This window comes from Symphalangus syndactylus, chromosome 8, assembly GCF_028878055.3.
Source record: "Symphalangus syndactylus isolate Jambi chromosome 8, NHGRI_mSymSyn1-v2.1_pri, whole genome shotgun sequence".
NCBI lineage: Eukaryota > Metazoa > Chordata > Mammalia > Primates > Hylobatidae > Symphalangus > Symphalangus syndactylus.
In genome coordinates this window covers 128,621,573-128,643,507 of record NC_072430.2, presented here as the reverse complement: position 1 = coordinate 128,643,507, position 21,935 = coordinate 128,621,573, and the positions used below count along the sequence as shown (strand labels likewise).

Genomic DNA, 21,935 nt, shown 5'->3' with positions numbered 1-21,935 from the left:
AAAAAAAAAAAAAAAAAAAAAGCTGTAATCCCCTCCTTCCCCCTGGCCTTTTCCCATCAACCCAAAGAGATTTCAGAATGGATAATACATGGATAAAAGGTACTTGATGTCAGAGTGTACTTAATAATAAAATATGTGTCTTTTCATTGAAGGAACCATTTGGATGTTGCTGCCATACTTTTCAGTGGCTGAAAAGTTATTTCCTAAACATTTTTAGGTTCCTTTTTGGCCAAATTAATTAGTGTCATAGAATGAGAATACACTTTGAAGGCAGACAAAAATTTAAGAAAAAATTCAGATGTCTCTAAGTCTTTCTCCAGTAACCTGAAAGAACACATTTTAAAACTACCAAGCTGCTGTCCCCTTAATAAGTTGGCATTTCCTGTTTGTTCTCTAAATTTTAAAGATGCTGAGTCATTTTGCGAATACTCAGTACACTTCCCAAGGATAACCAACATGTACTTTAGTTTGCTTGTTTACCTGATTTGGTATCATAAGAAAATGTGGTAGATGTTTGGAAAATGAAGACAAGTCTTGGTGGACATTATTTCAGTAATGCTTATACAGATTTGAGAGAGACCATATGCGAGGCTAAACCCCGATTACTTGTACATTAACAATTACTGTCAAAGAGACAGCCTTAATCTCCATGGCTCACCTCCTGAAGAGTCTCTAGAATGCCTCTTGCCAAACACCCTTAAGAGTGTTGGCAAAGTACTGATGAGAAATGTTTGGTCTGAATGCTGGACAGCACGATTTTACTTAAGGCCATTCAGAAGTCTCAGTTTGGCAGCCACAAACCTTGCCTGTACATTTTTGTTGTTGTTGTTGTTTTTGAGACAGAGTCTCACTCTGTCACCTGGGCTGGAGTGCAGTAGCACAATCTCGGCTCACTGCAGCCTCCGCCTCCTGGGTTCAAGAGATTCCCACGCCTCAGCCTCCAGAATAGCTGGGATTACAGGCATGTGCTACCACACCCAGCTGATTTTTTGTATTTCTAATAGACACAGGGTTATGCCATGTTGGCCAGGCTGGTTTTGAACTCCTGGCCTTAAGTACTCTGCCCACCTCAGCCTTCCAAAGTGCTGGGATTACAGGCTCCCTATCATAGCACAAATGCAGCCATAGACAAAACAAAAAGTGTGGCCAGATCTGGCCCATGGGCCATAGCTTGAAGACCCCTGCTCTAGCTCTAACAGTTTACAGGAAGGACAGAAGACAGAGAAACTTGTTGAACAGCATCGCATTAATGCAGTTAGCAAAATCTACCCTGGGGAAACTCTACAGGGCAAATAAACTGGTTTCTTCAACAAAAAAAATTCCAAGGAAAAAGTTAAAAATGAAGCAACTAGTGGAAGATGAAACAAACAAAAAAAACAAAGGCAAGAGATGTAACCAGTTGCAATGTGTGGAGCTTACTTAGATCCTAATTCAAATATACTATTAAAAAAATGCGAACATAGGCTAGATATTTGACATGTTAAGGAGTTATTTTGCGGTGTGATAATGATGTTATGGATATATATATCTTAAATCCTTAGGCTTAGTCTATATGTTGAAATTATTTTGAATGATATTATATGATGTCTGCAGTTAACTCCAAAATCATCTTTGATTTGAGTAGAAATAAACCAAGCTATGAGCTGATAATTTTTTTCTGGATGTTGAATATAGCGGGGGAGTATTAAATATTTGCGTATATTTGATATTTCCCATGATATAATGTTTTTAAATATTATATATGTTTTATAAAACATGATCACTTTAAACCTTTTATAGAGAATGAGAGGGGATGGAGAACTTTTCCTTCATTAGACGCTTCTGTGTCCTCCCAAAATAGGTGTGTACCATCCAGCTATGAACGGACCCAGAAGAGTCTTTCCAGTGGTTTTTCCCATCAAACTGTCTGCCTATAACTTATTTATTATGCTACATAGAGCAGACTAGTGTCATATTATCATTTGTTCATGCACTATATGTAAACTATTTTATTTCATAAAAAGAAGAATTTATTAGGTAGAAAATGAGCTTCATGTTTTGTGACTGGCTATCCTAGTCGCCACTGTTCACTTGTTCATCACCGGTTCCAGGCTAAGGGGTCTAGTCACAGGTGCTCACGCAGTCTGGAGAGGTGATGGCAGTGGCGGCCATGGCAGGGTGTGAGGCAGCAGGGAGCAGCAGGAGCGAGGCACGCTGGAAAGTGGGTGCCCAGCCCATAAGGGGTGGCGGCTGTGCAGAATGTTTGCCATGGGGGTGAGGGCCCAGTAGTACCAGAACTTCCATTCCTTTTCATTTTTCCTGAGAATAACCCTAATCTAGACTTGTGACGTTTTTTGACTTTTAGTTGCTAAAAATATTTTTAGAACACTCTGTATTGCACAGCAAACACTTGCTGGATTAGTCCCACGGGTCAACCTCTGATTTTGTGTCTACCAGTGAATGGTAAGGCCCTAAACCGACCCTGTGGGCACCAGGAGTCTAAAGTCCCTACTTTCCGTAAGCTTCCAGTCTACTTGGGAGGAAAGAAAACATACTTGGAAAACAACTAAAAAGAGACATGCAAATAGGAAATGCTATAGGAATTCAAAGAAGGGAATAAAGAACCCCATCTTTAACAATCAGGCAAAACATCACACACACCGTGGAAGGAGTTGGGTAGAAGTGTCACTGTTGCTAGGTGGAGGCTAAGGGGGAGAAGCAGAGGCTCAGGCTTGGGTAAGCAAGCTCTATCAACAGAAACTGTGACTCTTGAAAAAGAGAAGAGTTGGTAGATTTTTGGAGACCAGTGCCCCTCCCCACCAGTGGATAATTTTTCTGAACAATCAAGTGAAAACAGGTAGCAAACTGTTGAAACTATAGCACTGAAATTCAGCAGAGAGTTTGAGGATTTGAGCTGCATATTTGAGCATCACCTGTGAAGAAGAGATGGTTGACGCCATTGGTCTATAGAGAGTGGGTTCTTCTAATGTCTGCTATTGGCAAGTGGTCTATTTATATTTATAAATTTATATTTATATTTTGAGTCTGGAATTTGCAAAACTACCATCCCATTATTTACTACGTTAAATCATGGTTAAAACTCAAAGCAGTATCCAACTATTTCATAAACATTCCCCATACTGGAAAGGAGAAAGGTTTGAAATAAGAGAAACTAGAAGAACATAGGGAAGGAGATACCTGGCATTTGGAAGGATATGCCTGTGGTGATGGCTCTAGTGATGGGCTTATGGTCTTCCCTCCAATGATGGCCTAGAGACCTATTTTTACTGTTGTGAAAACAATATTCAGGCAAACGATAATCTCCCATCTTGTTGCTAGGCAGTACATTTGGGCAGTACTCTTATTTGTCTCTGATTTGAAAGTTTAAAGTGTAATTTCTCTTAAAAAGGAAAATAAACAGGAGGTTTCTATGTACTTCCCATTATGGCATCTGCTTGTTCCAGAGATCAAGCATTTCAAAGCTTGAGAACTCCAAGTTACTTCATGTAAACGATTGTCTATTTGGACATGAGTGTGTTTCATTGTTAGGAATTATGCAGGCCTAAAGTAATGTATAGCTCAATACCCACTGTCTTGGCTACTGAACTTTGGAGAAAAATGAAAGTTTATTCTTAGACACATATATAAGTCAGGTGAGTTTAGAAGAATGAGCATTTGGCCTAGGAAACCAAGGCCAAGGAGAAGTTCTGCCCAGCACATCAATCAAAAGTAGCTCTGATTCCAAGTTCTGCACAGCTCTAACACTGTCCCAGTGCACTTTTATGAAACTGTACATAGACAGCTCTCAAAAACTTCCCAAGTCCAAGAAACCCAGAAAAACACCCATAACAGCTTCTTCCTTGTCATAGGAAAACTGTTCTTTTAGCAAAAATTTATAACGAAACAGAATTCTGCTAAATAAGATGCCTGTTTATTTGGGAGACTGTCCTTGTGACTTTAAGACATTGGAGCTGTTAGATTTCTCACTGGCACTCATCCTTTCACCCTGTTTTTACAATGTTTATATATATATATATATATATATAATATATAATATATGTGTAGTATTGAGTCTATCAACTTTAAGCAACCAGAGGCAAAACCAGTTTAATGTTCATGCCTTGTGAATCCAAATTCTAATATTTGTTCAAATATTCACTAATCTAGGAGGATTTCTTTGGGGAGGCTTCAGGAGCACAGATTATAGCAGGCCGAATGTAGACACCAGAATAGACTATAAGGCAAGAGTCAACAATTGAGATGGATGAAGTTGGTCACTGCATTTGGCCATTTGTAAGAAAGATTGTACACAATGTTTTATACTTATGATGACTTTGTGCTATATTAAATTTTAAAGAGGGTATTTATTGCCCAAAAGAAAGAAAAGGCAAGAGGGAGGAAGAGAGGGGAGAACACAATTTCTAGTTTTTAGATGAAATGAATAAAGCTTCCACGGTCATGATTTGGACGCTCTCCAAAGTCCAGTAGGCTCCAGGAAACTCAAGGGATTGTCGTGGCATTAGAGCCAGTCCTAGGTGCCAAAGTCAAAATAGGCCACGCTGGCCAGTTGAGCCCAAGCGGGAGCAGCGTATGTAGGTCACTTACATGTTTTGAATTTAGACGGGCTGAGTTGATACAATTGTTTTACAATTAAGCTCTGGAGAAACACGGAACATTCTAAATCTTTAGAAAAGCGCTTGTTTCACAACATATAAGGAACTTGCAACGTCAGCTGGAATGATGGCCTCAGTGGTTCACAGTGGGGCCCTCTGTGTCAGGGGGCCGGGCAGGGAGTTCTGCGTGTGCCCACAGTCCTTGCTCGATGTAGTGGTGGCTCTTCCCGCAGAGAGTGTCTTGAGCTGACCGTGAGGATCAGGATTAAACACAAGCGTTTTCTTAGCCACACTCCATAAACACTGTTTTGATGCAGTGAAAAATTAATTAATAAAAATAGAAAGTATTTATGAGCTATCGGATTGATCTCACCAGTGTTTATTGAACATCTCCTACGCCCTAGGGTGGGAAGCACAGAAAGTGCATAGAAAGGAAGGCAAGGAGACACCAAATACGGGGCCAGTTTTGCCTAACACCGTGGTTGTGCCCATGCTTTCCCCCAGAGCACACAGAGACACGATTTCCCCCTCCCTCCAGGTCACCTGTCTCTTAAAAGGCTCTCTTCTGTTTTATTCTCTGCAATCACCCCCAACCTCCCACACGTAACAACAGAGAGGAACACATTGGCTCCACGGGAGACTGTGCTTAGCGGGAGCTCGGGCCTCTCAGGGAAGAACTGAATTAGCAACATCACGAATGCTGCTTTTGTTTTACCAGCTGCCACTGTTAAGTTCTTACTTAATGAAAGTATTTGCTTTTCCATAAATACATGTAAATTTCCTGCCTCTTACTTGTCATAGCCAGAGAAAGCTCTGTGAGTGGTAATTAAGGAAGGAAGCATCTTTAAAACAAATCACTAGGCCAGGCGTGGTGGCTCAGGCCTGTAATCCCAGCACTTTGGGAGGCCAAGGCGGGAGGATCACGAGGTCAGGAGATAAGACCATCCTGGCTAACACGGTGAAACCCCGTCTCTACCAAAAATACAAAAAATTAGCCGGGCGTGGTGGCGGGCGCCTGTAGTCCCAGCTACTCAGGAGGCTGAGGCAGGAGAATGGCGTGAACCCGGGAGGCGGAGCTTGCAGTGAGCCGAGATCGCGCCACTGCACTCTAGCCTGGGAGACAGAGCGAGACTCTGTCCTAAAAAAAAAAAAATCACTGTAGTTGAGAACATCCGTGTAAGCAACACCATCCTCAAAATTGATGAATTTACCAATTGTCCTACCCTATTGTAACTTTAAAGCAGTCACTTGTTTATTTTAATTAATAATTCTTTAATTTTAAAAGCAGTGTGCTTATGGTAAAAGAATCAAGCACATGTGGTTATAAGATAATCAGAGCAACCCGAGGGATTCACTCCCTTGCTTGAAATCCTCCAGGGGTTTCTTGTGACCCCTGGAATGAAATCCCTGTGCCTTTCCAGGCTCTACAGGACCTTACCAGATCTGAACTCTCCTTCGGCTTCGCCCACCTGTCTCCCTTCTTTACGACCTTGACTTCACATCCACACTGGCCTCTAATACACCAAGTTTATTCCCACGTCAGGGCCTTGGCCCTGCTCTCCCTCTGCCCAGCGTACTGTTTACCCATCGGAGTGTGGCTGGCTCCTTCTCCCATTCAGGCCTCGTCACCCGTGTTCCTGCCATAGCGATGGCTCCCTGATCATCCTATCTAATGACCACCCCCTCCACCCCGCCAGCCCTTATCCACTCACATTCCTTATTTTATTATTGTGCTCTTTATCCTTTTCTGAAAATGCTTTATTGCTTGCTGGCTTGTTCTGTCTCCCTTCTAGATTGTAAGCTCAGTGAGGGTGGAAGTCTTGTTCATTTGGTTACGTCACATGCCTTGCACTTAGAAAAGGGCCTGATACCCAGTGAACCCTCAGTAAATATTGGCTTAATTGGATGAAGGGCACTAATGAGAATTAAATAATGATTAGGCCGAGCATGGTGGCTCACGCCTGTAATCCCAGCACTTTGAGAGGCCGAATCACTTGAGGCCAGACATTCGAGACCAGCCTGGCAAACACAGTGAAACTTCATTTCTACTAAAAGAAAAAAAAAGAAAAAAAAAAAAATTGCCAGACGAGTTGGCACACACTTGTAATCCCAGAATCCCAGATACTCAGGAAGCTGAGACGTGAGAATCACTTGAACCTGGGAGGCGGAGGTTGCAGTGAGCCGAGATTGCGCCATTGCACTCCAGCCTGGGCAGCAGAGTGAGACTCTGTTTCAAAAAAGATAAATAAATAAAAAATAAAATAACTGAGAATTAAATAATGATTAGTATAGGACCTGGCACATTGTAAGGACCCAAGAGATGGAAGTTTGCTTCCTTTCCCTCCCCACCTCTCCGGGGTGTGTTTTGAAAACTGATTTAATTACACTGTTCTGTCTTAAATGTATTCACATGGCATTCAATTATGCTGAGTACAGTCAAGCATACCTAGGTGTGTACAAAATGGCCTCCCAGGCCAGGTACAGTGGCTCACACCTGTAATCCCAGCACTTTGGGAGGCTGAGTCAGGCAGATCACTTGAGGTCAGGAGTTTGAGACCAGCCTGGCCAACATGGTGAAATCTCATCTCTACTAAAAATACAAAAATTAGCCGTGTATGATGGTGCAAGCCTGTAATTCCAGCTACTCAGGGGGCTGAGGCAGGAGAATTGCTTGAACCCGAGAGGCAGAGGTTTCAGTGAGCTGAGATGGCACTGCTGCACTCCAGCCTGGGCGAGAGAACGAGTCTCCATCTGGGGAAAAAAAAAAAGAAACAAAAAAAAGTAGTAATGTACCCATTTAAATATAATTTAAATATTTTTTAACTTACTTTTTCAGGTCGTCCTTGGCGGAAGGAACCATGAACTGGCATCTCCCCCTCTTCCTCTTGGCCTCTGTGACGCTGCCTTCCATCTGCTCCCACTTCAATCCTCTGGCTCTCGAGGAACTAGGCTCCAACACGGGGATCCAGGTTTTCAATCAGATTGTGAAGTCGAGGCCTCATGACAACATCGTGATCTCTCCCCATGGGATTGCGTCGGTCCTGGGGATGCTTCAGCTGGGGGCAGACGGCAGGACCAAGAAGCAGCTCGCCATGGTGATGAGATACGGCGTAAATGGTGCGTGTGCACGATTGCTCACTGGTGGGGCCTTTACCTGAGAGTCTTGTGACAGGAGGGTTTATGGCTTGGTTTTTGCTGACAACCCTAAGAAGCAGAGCAGCCAGAAGGGGTTTTGCTGGTGCCACTTGGGGCTTGGGGTCAGTCTCTTCTAAAGAACAAACACTGTGGTGCTGGCAGTTAGGAGAACTAGACTCTGGTCCCTTTTTTGTACTTTTGGAGCTTGGGGTCTGCCACTAGTTCTCCTTTCCCAGGGCTCCAGCCCTCATTCCAGCGAGGGGGACACTTCCCAGCTTACCACCTCCATGGCGCCCAGGATTGATGTGCTTGTAAAGCATGTGAGAGGAGCTGGGAAGGGGTGGCTATGGGGGGCCCAGGGGCTTTGTAGTGATGGAGCCATCCTGGGTCTTGATTGTGGTGGTGGCCACACAAATCTGCACAGATGATAAAGTCGCACAGACCCCCCTCCCCAAGCCCACAACAGGAGTGTATGGAAAATGAGTGAAATCTGAATGCACTGTGTGGACTGACCTGATGGAAATTTCCTGATGCAACAACAGTACCATTGGGAAGACTGGGTGAAAGGCACGTGGGACTTCCTTGCATATTGTTTTGCCACTTCCTATAAATCTATAATTATTTCAAAATATAAAGCTAAACAAAGACTTGGAACCAACCCAAATGCCCATCAATGAGAGACTGGATAAAGAAAATGTGGCACATATACACTGTGGAATACTATGCTGCCATAAAAAAGAATGAGTTCATGTCCTTGCAGGGACATGGATGAAGCTGGAAACCATCATTCTCAGCAAACACAGGAACAGAAAACCAAACACGGCATGTTCTCACTCATAAGTGGGAGTTGAACAATGAGAACACATGGACACAGGGAGGGGAACATCACACACTGGGGCCTGTCAAGGGATGGGGGGCAAGGGGAGGGAAAGCATTAGGACAAATACCTAATGCGTGCGGGGCTTAAAACCTAGATGACAGGTTGATAGGTGGGTGCAGCAAACCACCACGACACATGTGTACCTATGTAACAAACCTGCACGTTCTGCACATGTATCCCAGAGCTTAAAAAAAATATAGATACATAGATAGATACGTACAGAGAGAGAGCGAGCTAAAAAATAGTTTTGAAGTAAGGCCCAATGAAAAAGGTTTAGTTTGATTTAAAGAAAAACCTTTCTTAAATGACCCATTTAACTGCATGAGCTTCATCCTCTGGCACTGTTTTACTTCAGCTGAGGGGTCTTGCCCAGAGCCGTGTCCCGCCTGCTGTCTCCATAAGTGCAGCGTGCAGGGGAGCAGGACTGGCTCCCCCGCTCTTCCTGGCCACCAACACCCTCTGTGACCTTGCAAAAGTCACATTCACATCTAGGTCTGTTCACTTCATTGGAAAAAAGGGAGTCTTCCTGCCCGTGTTCTTCCACCCAGGCTGGCCCGAAAGTTCTGAGAATCTTAACTGCACTGGCATCGTTAATTGGAGAGTAAGATCAGTGAGGTGGCGATTTGTGTCCTTCAGTGCCTCGCTCTGCACCCACCTCCGACTGCTCAGCGTGGCCTCCAGGGCTGCCAGCACCAAATGCCTAATCTCACTGCCCTGTTGATGCAGCATTACACTTCTGTATGAGTTTGCAGTTTGTTCACCTGTTGGAAGCATGGAAGGACTAAATACTTGGAACACACTCTTCTGCCCCTTGCTTGGAAGTTCAGAAAACTCCTGGTGATTTATAACTTCATGGCGGATCACTGCTAAAATTTATGACCTTTCCTAGTGTGATCCAGGCTGTGTTGGCTGAGACAATTCCAAAATAGCAACTGGACTGTTGTTGTTTGTTTTAATGCTGAGCCACACTGATTTTAAGCCATTATTTCTGAAGTTCTAACAATATTGGCCCGTTGGCCATCCACCACTGCCTCACTCCTACCCCAAAAGGGCCAGGAGCTGGCAATTGGCCTTGGAAGTGTCTTTCAGCCTCCAAAGCCGGCCGTTTTCTTACTTGTAAAATGGGCCTGCACCACAGAACAATTGTAAGGTGTGGTCATGGGTGTCTAAGAGAGGGCCGTGCAGGTTGTAAAGCCCTACACACGCCCCTCTTTGTGGGCCCTGAGAAGACTGCCCCGCCCCGTGTAAAGGGTCTGAAGAGGACGCACATTCAGAGTGACAAATCGGCTCTTTAGGGGACCATCAAGGTGACTCTGGCAGGATGTTTTAGGACAATGTCATTTTGAAGAGACCCCAAGCGATGAAGAAGGATCTGTAATTTGAGCTCTCTGTAGAAACACATTTCATCCTTATAACTTATTTGCCTCTTTTTCACCCTTTCAAACTAAATGGAGCATGTATGAATGGCTCATGTAAAATAAAGCTTACATTGCCATAAAATTAATCTCCTTACTCTTTGAGCTTGATACCAAGTAAAAACCACATTGTTCTGGATGGTGGCACATGGTAATTTTTTATAGTCTTTCTAATGCTTATTTTATTCATTTTTTTCCAAAATAGAAAAAAAGAAATTACATTGTTAAATCTTTGGCAAGAAAGGAAGTAGCACTTAATAATGTTAGACAAGAAAGAGAGAAAGCATTAGGGAGTTCCCTTTGATTTATTCCCCCTTGGCTATAGAACTGAGGACTGTGCCAGCATTCATATTGACCTGGTGCCCAGAAAGGCTACCATGAGAATGAGGTCTGCATTGGGAAGGTGGCAAGAACACCTTGAATATCCCTGTTTTGATGCAGAAGCACAGCTGATTTTTGAGAGCTTCAGTCGTTAGACTTTAATCCCACTCCCTGCTTTTCTTAAGAAATAGGCCCCTGAGAGAACAGAAGACTTAGTTTCTTGCTACTCATAGCTATCCTGTTTGTACCGTTCTTTTATTTTTATTTTTGAGACAGGGTCTTGCTTAGTCACCCAGGCTGTATGCAGGGGCGCGATCGTGGCTTACTGCAGCCTCGACTTCCCAGGCTCCAGCGATCCTCCCACCTCAGCCTCCTCAAGTAGTTGGTATCACAGTCATGCCACCACACCCAGTTAATTTTGTATTTTTGGTAGAGACAGGGTTTTGTCATATTACCCAGGTTGGTCTTAAACTCCTGAGCTCAAGCAATCCACCCACCTCAGCCTCTCAAATTGCTGGGATTACAGGTGTGAGCCACTGTACCTGGCCTATACTGTTCTTACTTGCTGCAATATAAAAGATTTTAAAAACTTTTCTAGATTCTTATGGAAATATTGCTGTATATTCTGATTTCTCTTTTAGGAGTTGGTAAAATATTAAAGAAGATCAACAAGGCTATCGTCTCCAAGAAGAATAAAGACATTGTGACAGTGGCTAACGCCGTGTTTGTTAAGAATGCCTCTGAAATTGAAGTGCCTTTTGTTACAAGGAACAAAGATGTGTTCCAGTGTGAGGTCCGGAATGTGAACTTTGAGGATCCAGCCTCTGCCTGTGATTCCATCAATGCATGGGTTAAAAACGAAACCAGGGGTGAGTGGCCACAGTATGTCGTATGATTGCATAGTTTGTGAAAGAAAGCATGAGTTAGACTCCAGGGTTCAAAATGGTGTCCAATTCATTGGCCTCTGCAAGTCCAATTCAGTGGCCTCTCGGTTGAGAAACTCCTGGACCAAGGAAGCTCTATTCAGTCTCCCTCTTTCCCCTTCAATCTGCCATTGCTCACTGTGCTCCTGGGAGGTGTTTCTCCTGTAGTTTGGGCAACAGAACAGAATCCAGCCCCTCCACTGTCTCCTCTCCTTGCCATATCTGGTCTCTAGCGTCCTTGCCCACAGGCTTTTGTTGATTTTGAAGGTTTTCTTGCTCATTCCTTCCTGCTTTTGCATCTGCCTCTCCCTTTACCTGGAATGTCCTCCTCTTCCTTCCAGATTGATTGATCTCTTTGCCTTCCAGGCCTCTTGCTTCTGCCATTGCCAAAGACATAGGTACTCTGTTGTCCGTTATGATTGGCATGCAATTACAACTTTTACACACCCCCCCATTACAGCCCTTTCCTCATCTCAAAATGATTACTCATTTGTAGGTGTCTCTTCTCCCATTAAATAAAGGAGAGTCTAATGTTGGTGTTTTAAAACTTAATTTGTAGGCCAGGTGCAGTGGCTCACACCTGTAATCCCAGCACTTTGGGAGGCCGAGGTGGGTGGATCACCTGAGGTCAGGAGTTTGAGACCAGCCTGGCCAACATGGTTTATCCCATCTCTACTAAAAATACAAAAATTAGCCAGACATGGTGGCGGGCACCTGTAATCCCAGCTACTTGGGAGGCTGAGGCAGGAGAATCGCTTGAACCTGGGAGGCAGAGATTGCAGTGAGCCGAGATCGCGCCCCTGCACTCCAGCCTGGGCGACAGAATGAGACTCTGTCTAAAACAACAACAAAAACAAGCAAACAAAAAACCCTTAATTTGTAACCTGGAGGTCCAGGTGGAAACATGCAGGAGGAGCTGTAGGTCTGGAACAACAGGAGAATGTGAAGGCTGGGAGTACAGATTTGGGACCCTTTTTTCATTTTTTTTTTTTCCTTTTTCATTTTTGGAGACAGGGTCTCGCTCTGTCTCTTAGGCTAGAGTGCAATGGTGCAATCATAGCTCATTGCAGCCTCAACCTCCTGGGCTCAAGTAATCCTCCCACCTCAGCCTTTCTAGTAGCTGGAACTACGGGTGTGCATCACCATGCCTGGCTAATGTTTTTATTTTTTGAAGAGATGGGGTCTCACTGTGTTGCCCATGCTGGTCTCAAACTCTTGGGTTCAAGCCGTCCTCTCACCTCAGCCTCCCAGAGTGCTGGGATTACAGGCATGAGCCCCTGTGCCTGGCCATAGAGCCTTTTTTCATAGAAGGGAGAGAGTCAATAGGAAGAAGAAGCCCAAAGACAAAACCTAGGGAAACTGTGGCCTTTCAGGGTATGTTTCTTAAAAGTGTGGTTACTGGTGTCCCTGCGTCAGAATTATCTGGGCTGTGTGTTGAGAAGGCAGATCCGTGGAGCCCAGCCCACCGCACGGGAATCACCGAGGGAGTGGCTGGCAACTCCCAGTCTGCCTCTGCCTCCCATCACCATTCTTATACACCCAAATGTTAGAGACCCATTAGCAGAACTAGTGAAGAGGTGGACAAAGAAGGCTCAGGGAGGGTGGAGGAGACCCCAGGTGACTTGGGTAAATTCGTGGCATCCCTTCTCAATGGGGCCTGGACCATGCAGTCTGGGTGCCCTTCCTAAAACCATCGGGAGGCCAGCACACATGAGGGTGTTCAGTGGAGTTTCCAGGTGTGTGGCATCTGCAGGCTTGCGAAGAGTGGTCGGAAGCAGACGCCCTCAGGACTGGTTCTTGGTCCCGACTCTGTGGCTGGAGGCTATGTGACTGTGACATGTCATTTTGTCCTCTTAGCCGCTGCCTTGATCTGTAGAATGGCAATATTAAACCACATTAGTTAGACCGTGTGACAGTTTTCAGAGCACCCGGAGAAAACCCCCACGTGTGCTGGGAAGAAGCATGGAGACTCCTGCAGTGCTTTGCAGCCCTGTCAGCCCCAACTCTTCCATTTGTAACAAATATTTTTAATACTCTCTTTACTATTCTGAAATGAAATTCATACATCATATTACTCTATGCACATACACAAATTTTTAAAAATTTGAGACAGTGCCAAACTGTAATATAGAGGAAAACAAAAGAAATGTATTATATATAGTTCAATAGGTAAACCCTTGGGTAAAACTACACTCAAATACATAATAAAGTAGTCAGAGTCTCAGAATAATTGTGAATTGACAGCTACAAAAGCAGACAGAGACAGGCATGTTGTACTGGTGACTCATAAACTTGACCTGTGTTAACTATTGCTGATGCAATTTTTTCTGAAACGGTGCAAAACTCTTGATAAATTTCTGAACAAAACAAACCACAGGTTCTGCTTGATTTGCATGGGAGTCACATTCCTGGCAAATTCAGCATACATGAAAAGGATGCAAAACAAAACAAAACAAAACTAAACACCCTGTGTTTACACACAAAAAAGAACGAGGTTCTGGGTTCAGATAATTATAAGTAGGTGTCCTACCAACGCAGAGATCTGGTGGGGTATTTAAAAGCCATGCGAGAAGCAGCACAATTCTTCATTGGGTGGGACTGTTTTGAACATTGCAGGACAGATAGCATTTCTGGCCACTGCCCACTCAGTTAAAAACATCCCTGCCGATTTCCAAACTGCCTTTACCTGGGGGTGAACTGCCCCCACTGAAAGGTACATGACCACATGGTAGAGCTCAGAAGCGACTTGGAGCTCAATTGTCTGTGTCCGGAAGATTGCTGGGTCTGTCTCACGGAAATGATAGTTCCTTCCCTACAGAGAGTGGGAGAGCCCAACGCGCAGGCCTTTTGCAGGACATCAGGGATGGGTCTGGCCTGTTGGCCTCTGCAGCCTCACTCATCCTTGTACTCTGTGTTCCAGCCACACAGGCCTCTTCCCAGTCCCCTTACTCACCATCCTGTCTCCTGTTGGAGAACCCCACACATACACTCCTGCTGCCTGTAGTGCTTTCTCTCCCTCTTCCCTGGCTCAGGCTGACTCATTTCTGTACCATACCATGAGTGGCAGGCATGAACATTAAAAGCACACATTCTGAGTTTGAATCTCGGTTCTGCCACATACTACCTGTATAATCTTGGGCAAGTTATTTAACCTTCCTGTGCATCAGCATTCTCATCTGTAAAATGGAGAGATGCAATAGTGATACCTATTCGAATAATTCTAACAACATTAAGGCTGGTGTAAGGATATGAGTAATACATATAAAGCATTTAGCAAAGGACCCTGCATTTAGTAATGTTCAACCAGTGTGAGCTATTTTTATAGCCATAATCCGAGGTCCCATCCATCTCAGACCTCGCCGACTAGGTCAGGTCACCTTCTTCTTAGCCCTCCATAACCTTGAGTAATTCCACTTCCAGATATTTATTAAAATTGCAGCTGTATACTTTTCCAAGTTATTTTATGTCAGCCTGCACCTCTCTCTCATTCATCGTTTTTGAAGCCAGATTTCCTTCTTGGTTTCTTATTTAAGAGAGTACCAGGCACGTGGTAGGTATCCAAGGATGGACGGACAGACGGATGGATGGATGGATGGATGGATGGATGGATGGATGGATGGATGATAGATGCGTATCTGTGGCAGTTACTGATGGCAGGTTTCCATGTGCCTCTTTGCCTCTAAATATGCATTTTCTTTTTATTTCTTCATGTCCCCTTATTATATCTTAGTCCTCCCAGGGGCAATTGGAGGCATTATTTGTCTCTGTAAAAAGGGGCTAAGGACATTTCTTCAGACACTTACTGAGCACTGCCTGTATGCTCAATGTAGTGCTAGGAGTAAGCAAAAAGTGAATGGCAGAGTCTCATGCAGGTCTCAGTGTAGTTAAGGGAGACAGACACATTAAAATTGGCTAGAATAAAATACTGCAGGTGTCATGGTGGGGCCAGGCATTGGGCTTTACAGAAATCGAGAGCAGAGGCATCTCTTAGGAGGTGGCGAGGATGATCAGAGAATCTTAAAGGCAAGTAGGAATTGAAGTGGGTAATGTTCCCAGCAGAGGCAAGAAACAACATTCACTATTAGGAAGTCAATTGTGAGCTTGCTAGTGGGATGGCATAAAGTTCTAACTTCACTCCCACAAGACAGTCTGTTTGCGGCGGCCAGCTTTGTGTTGAGTTGAATGATGGCTGTTTATGGCTTAGGTATTTTCCTTCCTTGTCCTGACTTAAGGTGGCGTTGGTGCCCCCTTGTGGAAGTAATGAGTGGTGATGGAACTGTCTTAGCAGCACACTGTGGGAAACTTCAGTGTTTATTTATCATGATTTATGTAAACACTTGTTTATTGTACATCAGCATCCTCTTGAGTTTCATTTAAAAGGACTTAATGCTCTCACCCCTGAATTAGATATTCTCGCTTCTTCAAAAGCTGTTGGTTTTACTCTCACCATTTAAAGTAGTATAACTTGTATTTATATTATGTATTTATACACATACACACACACACACACACACACACATATATTTGAGCTAATAATGCAGTGAACTAAGTTTTAATAGCTTTGGGCATTAATGATCCCTATTTAAAAACACACATACATACAGACACACACACAACTGAACCTTCGAAGACCTCAGAATAATTGTGAAGCTAACTGTATAATAACTGTGTAATAAAAGGAAGCTAACTGGAAGACCAAACCTTCAGCCACAGATAGCATTTTGGAAGCATCCTAAAATGAGAAGAGTTGTGTTCACTCCTTCACTCCTGATACAAGTAAGATGGACCATTGCCAACATCTTGTAAAGGGCATTTTCCTTCAAAATTAGGAGTTCTAGGACAGACCTTAATTTTTTCTGTCTTTTTAAAGATTTATTTTATTTTATTTTATCTTTTTTTTTTTAGAGACAGGGTCTCATTCTGACACCCAGACTGGAGTGCAGTGGTGCAATCATAGCTCAACTCAGCCTTGAACTCTTGGGCTCAGGTGACCCTCCCACCTCAGCCTCCCAAGTAGCTGAGATTACAGGTTCATTTCACCATACCCAGTTGGCTAATATGTTTTTAATTTTTATTTTTTGTAGAGATAGGGTCTAGCTGTGTTTCCCAGGCTGGTCTCAAACTCCTAGCCTCAAGTGATCCTCCCTCCTCGGCCTCCCAAAGTGCTGGGATTACAGGCATAAGCCACTGTGCCTGGGCTTTATTTCTTTTTCATTGACCCATAATAATTGTACATATATGGGGTACAGTGGTAATGCTTTGATACATGTATACAATGTGTAATGATCAAATTAGAGTAATTAACATTTCAGTTACCTCAAACGTTTCTCATTTCTTTATGGTGGGAACATTCAAAATCCTCTCTCCTGTTGTCTCTAATATTAGCACCTTGCTTGATGCCTGATCCGTAAACAAAGACACTGATTTTTTGTTTCCTTTAAGCAGTTATGAGGCCTTGTGATATCCACAGATTCCAAAATAATGTTTGATGTTTCTAAAATCTTAAGAGAAATGAAGCATTTACCCTTAATAACATACAGGCTGAAGTGTTTATTTTTGACTGGGATTAAATTAAACCAAGTGGAGCAAAATAAAATAAAATTGCTTATCTTGTACTGACCAGAAACCCTTACTAGCAGTCATTTATTGGCAAAAAAAAAAAAAAAAAAGACGAAGAAGAAGAAATAATTCATTATCAAATATAGCTTATTTGGATCAGTAAGTTTTTTTAAAGCCTGGACTTGCAGGGAATTGATAATAAAAGAATTTCTTGATGAAAAGTTTTGTAACCCCTAGCTGGGGGTTTCTAAAGTCTTTTCTGTTTCTCTTTTAACTTCTTTTTAACTTTAATATTTAGTAGGGGAGATGGAACCTATAAAGTACAAAAGGGTAGTTTCAGAAGATTCTCTTTAACATTCCTTAAAAATCCTTTGATTTTTCATTCTACCTGATGACAGCTGCCATTTGCCCTCAAGCCAGCCACCAGTCCTGAGGTTATTTTTCCCTTGTTTGTTCTTTGGCTTCACAGATATGATTGACAATCTGCTGTCCCCAGATCTTATTGATGGTGTGCTCACCAGACTGGTCCTCGTCAACGCAGTGTATTTCAAGGGTCTGTGGAAATCACGGTTCCAACCTGAGAACACAAAGAAACGCACTTTCGTGGCAGCCGATGGGAAATCCTATCAAGTGCCAATGCTGGCCCAGCTCTCCGTGTTCCGGTGTGGTGAGTTCATGCTTGGCGAGGCCTGTTCTAGGATGTGCTGGCAGCAGAAAGGCCCTTGAGTGCTTTAACTTAATTCCAGAGCAAATCTAACTTTTCATCTTTTAAAAAACTGGAGAACAGAGCAGGGTGCTGAGAGGCAGGATTTTTATAAAGCTCGTGTAAATCTGTGTTATGTACAAAGGTTACTATGCATTGCATAATATGCATAATATATGCATAAGTTATGTACAAAAAGTATTAATGCATGGCGTGTGTAGTAGGCTTTTTGGTTGAAAACTTAAAGATGAAAGGACAATTCATGAAATGAGTATAAGTGAGCATTGAACATATGAAGGCATCAGCAACTCATTAGCAGTCTTACATTACCAAATTAAAAATTGGATTTCTTTTTTACTTAGCAGATTGGCAAAAATTAGAAAGATTGATAAAATCCCTTGGTGGCTTTGGTGGGGAGGAAGCAGGACCCTTGGGCACTGTTCGTGGCAGGGATCTGTGGTCCGAGGACTTCCTCGGGGTCCTGGTTCCAGCAGTCCCGCTCCAGGGAATTTATACTCTGAACATAAGCACACACTGACAAATAAATAGAAGCCAAATACAAATATACAGTGGAACGTATGTGATCATGAGACTTAGATTTATATAAGTGGAAAGATTATGCAATATATGGTTGATTTCAGAAAATGAGATATAGAACAGCAGATGTCAATCTCGCTTATGTAAAATTATTTTCTTTATATTCACACGTCTATAGAGATAGGTCTCAGAGGATGTTCAGTAAAAAATATTAATGGTAGGATTTCAGAAAAATTATTTCTGAATTTGAAAAAAGTTTTTTGAGATAGAGTCTCACTGTGTTACCCAGGCTAGACTACAGTGGCACAAACATGGCTCACCACAGCCTTGACCTCTTGGACTCAAACTATCCTCCCACCTCAGCCTCTCATGTAGCTAGGACCACAGGCATGCACCACCATGGCCAGCTAATTTTTTTACTTTCTGTACAAATGGGGTTTTGCCGTGTTGCCCAGGCTAGTCTTGAACTCCTGGGCCTAAGTGATCCACCTGCCTTGGCCTCTCAAACTGCTGGGATTGCAGGCATGAGCCACCGCGCCAGGCTCAAATGAACTTCTAAAATCGCTTTGCCTGGGATATGAGCAGGTGGCCATGTTAACGTTTCAGTGAAGTGATTTTATTTTAGGTCAATCTTTTGTACACACTTTACAGTCCATAAAAAAATAAAATAAAAAGTGAGGGGGCCCTTATTTACTGTATGTTTCTCTTGCTGAAAAAAAAACAAGTTAATAGTTCAAGATTAAAATGCAAGGATTCCATTAACATTCCTATGGAAGATTTTAAAATGTTTGTTTTTACAGAAATATAACATGCATTTCTTGAGTAGACAGGCTATTCGCAGAGAGTTACATGTCAGGGTAGCTTTTCATTTGGAAACTGATTTGCCTAGGAATATACGTGTGTGTTTTATAGAAAATAATGCACAAATACATTGTTATTGTCAAAGATTTAAACCCTACAGAACTCCCACAGTCTGTTGGTATCTTCCCTCCACTTTCCCTGATTCATGCCTCTCTTCTTTACCCGCTTCCACCCTGCCCTGGGCCCCCTTGCCCTCTCTCTTCTTGCTGGGTTGGCTGGTGGGAGCTGGCAGGCGATAGGAAGGACAGAGGAGAAAGGGGTCAGGGTATTAACTTCCCAAGCTTCCCCTTACAGAGTCATGGGCCAGCTGCATTCCTCTACCAAAGGTTTCAGCTTCTGCCAGGGGATGTGCCCAAGAGCTCTTTCTCTCTGGGTCACCACCCGTCTCTTCCTCCCTCCCATCCCAAGGCTAGCCATGGTGCTCACCGTTTCTTGTCCAGGGTACTGTCCATCATGTTTCTCTGTATCCTGTCTATGCTTTACAAGTGGTCCTTCATCAAATTCTGCTTAAATGGCCCAATTTGATGTCTTATCTGTTTACTCTCCACCCTGACTGATCTGTTCCTAACTCGTACCAGAATAAGAAAGTCCCCTGCTCACTCCTGTTCTCATTCCCTCACAAGTAAACACGGCAAACAGCTTAGCTCACCCTTCTCACCCTCCTTTCCATGCCTGTCATCGGGTTTCACTGAGGAACCTGGAACTGGAAGCGACTCTGTTCTGGGCCATGCAGCAGGGCGTGAGAGTGTCATAAGTTCCCTGTTTTCTTGCTTTGGCCAAAACCCAGCTTATCATGATAAGACAGGGAAGGATTGTCTTGATAGGGCTGTGAAGAAAGTACCACCATCTGTGGTGGCCGCAAGTGGCTGTTTGTTTCCATTTCCACAGACCGTCCGTCATTTTCTGCCTGTTTCCTCACTCTGACCTATAGGAGTGGCCCGGCTCGAGCTGCTCTGTCCAAACTCACAGGGCCCAGGGTGCCACCTGTTGGCTGCTTCCTGGGCCTCAGCCACACCTCACTATTCAGGGTCACTTTGCCAAAACATTGTCATTCAGTTTATCTGCCTTCTTGACTGTTTTCCCCAAGATATCATCAAGAGCTCTGAGAATATTTGCTTGATAACAAAAGGAGAGTGAAAACTAGAAGAGAAGAAGAAAACCCTTCTGATTTATGCCCCATAAAGTAGAAGTACTTCAAGGGTAGAAACTTTTCTATTAAGAAAAAAAGAAGCCTTAAAATCATTTTTAGTAGAATTATATTTCATACTCATTACAAAATCCTCAATATACCTCAGGATACAATATATATGGCAGAAAGTAAAACTTCCCCTAAAATCCTATTTCCTAGGATAAAAAACCCTGTTAAGTATCAAGTATATCATTTGAGAACCTTTCTAGGGATATGTAACATATGTCTATGAAACTTTTTACATACATAAGATTGTACTGTAATTTCTATAATCTACTTTCATTAGACAGTGGACAACTTTTTGTGCCAATTCATAAGGATTTACTTGATTCTTTTATCAGCCACGTAATATTCCATAATACAAATATATCATGATATCCTCTGGAAGGCCATCTGCTTTTTTCCTATAATAACACTGCAGTGAGTATTCTTATACATAAATTTTTCAATACTTACATCAGTAAATTTCTAAAGGTGATTTCCTGGAATAGGAATAGAAATGGAATAGGAATCTCCAAGTCATAGTTGTTACAAATGTTTTATGGTTATGAATTTAGACATTTGAGGCTTTATTTTGGAAAAAAAACACAAATAATAACAAATTTGTATTCCCATCTTCTTTTCGCCTGAGTTTCTAACTCATACCTGTCTGTTCACATTACGTCTTAACTTGGTTGCCTACTAAATTCTAGTTGCATAGATGAAACTCATTTATGCCAAGGCACCATGGCACACACCTGTAATTCCAGCACTTTGGGAAGCTGAGGCAGGAGGATCGCTTGAGCCTGGGAGTTCAAGATGAACCTCAGCAACATAGCGAGACCCTGTCTCTACAAAAAAATGTTTAAAAATTAGCTGGGCATGGTGTTGCTCACCTGTGGTCCCAGCTGTTCAGAAGTCTGAGGTGAGGGGATCACTTGAGCCCAGGATGTTGAGGTTGCAGTGAGCCCTGATCACATCACTGCTTTCCAGCCTGGGGAACAGAGCAAGACCCTGTCTCAATAAGTAAATATATGTATTGCCCTTGCCCATTTAGTTCTCAACCCATAGTTCCTTAGCAGCAAATGGCACCAATACTCACCCAGTTACTTACGCCACCCCTCCTTCCCCAGCTACTCTCCCCAAACTCCTTTTGGACTCCAGCCTAGAATGTAGAGTACTGCACACGGTGGGGCATTTTGCTGTTGTTTTTCCAAAATACCCATTTCAATTTCTACTAAAGTACAGTCTAAAAAGTTTCTTAAGTTCTCAGGAAATCTATATTTACTTGTAGTAGAAGGTAATTAGAGGGACTTTCATCTATAAAGGTTTCCTGATATTAAATATTTAAGATACCCTCTTTAATTTTACAGCGTGAGTTCTTAACATTTCAGTGATCCTAGTTACGTCTTCCCTAGTAGCACTTAAAGTGGAAATTAGATTACTTCAGGGGCTTTCTGGAAAAACTGGGTCACCCAAAACACCACTTAGAGAAAATTCTAAATCTCCTCCACATTTTTAATGCTTGATTCTTCACTTATTATCTCCCATTAGAAGTTTTGTTGACCACCATTCATCTAAGAGAAAATCCATATTTTCTCTTTTTCATCTCCGCTCCTTTTCAGAATGAATCAACATATTATACTTACGTTTTTATACACTGCAGAAATGACCCTTGTTAAAGAATACTCAGTCTGCCTTCCAGAGGTTAAAGAATAGAGAGCATGTGTTAGGGAATTTTAAAGGGAAAAGCTCTGGGACGATGAGAGGCTCCATGCTCTGACACAAGGCTCCCAAGTCCCCTTCCTTACTTGATTCATTCTGCTTGGGAGTTGTGCTTT

The 21,935-nt window shown here is 42.9% G+C and overlaps 2 protein-coding genes across 5 annotated transcripts in view; one reads left to right on the top strand and one right to left on the bottom strand.

Annotated features, from left to right (window-relative positions):
- Positions 1 to 21,935, top strand: part of SERPINE2 (serpin family E member 2) — a 63,724-nt gene that overhangs the window by 28,978 nt on the left and 12,811 nt on the right. For both annotated transcript variants that reach the window (XM_055290789.2, XM_055290790.2), the window contains exons 2-4: positions 7,429 to 7,709; positions 10,985 to 11,212; positions 17,295 to 17,492. In XM_055290789.2, coding sequence (XP_055146764.1) covers positions 7,451 to 7,709; positions 10,985 to 11,212; positions 17,295 to 17,492 — 685 coding nt within the window. In that variant the 5' untranslated portion in view covers positions 7,429 to 7,450. The remainder of the gene's footprint in view (positions 1 to 7,428; positions 7,710 to 10,984; positions 11,213 to 17,294; positions 17,493 to 21,935) is intronic.
- Positions 18,660 to 21,935, bottom strand: part of MRPL44 (mitochondrial ribosomal protein L44) — a 34,122-nt gene continuing 30,846 nt past the window's right edge. For 2 of the 3 annotated variants that reach the window (XR_010122430.1, XR_010122435.1), the window contains 2 exons: positions 20,991 to 21,088; positions 18,660 to 20,597 (listed from right to left, as the gene is read on the bottom strand). The gene's annotated coding sequence lies outside the window, so the exon portion shown is untranslated. Of the gene's footprint in view, positions 21,089 to 21,935 lie in introns of all 3 variants that reach the window. The other variant, XR_010122436.1, reaches the window with a different exon arrangement.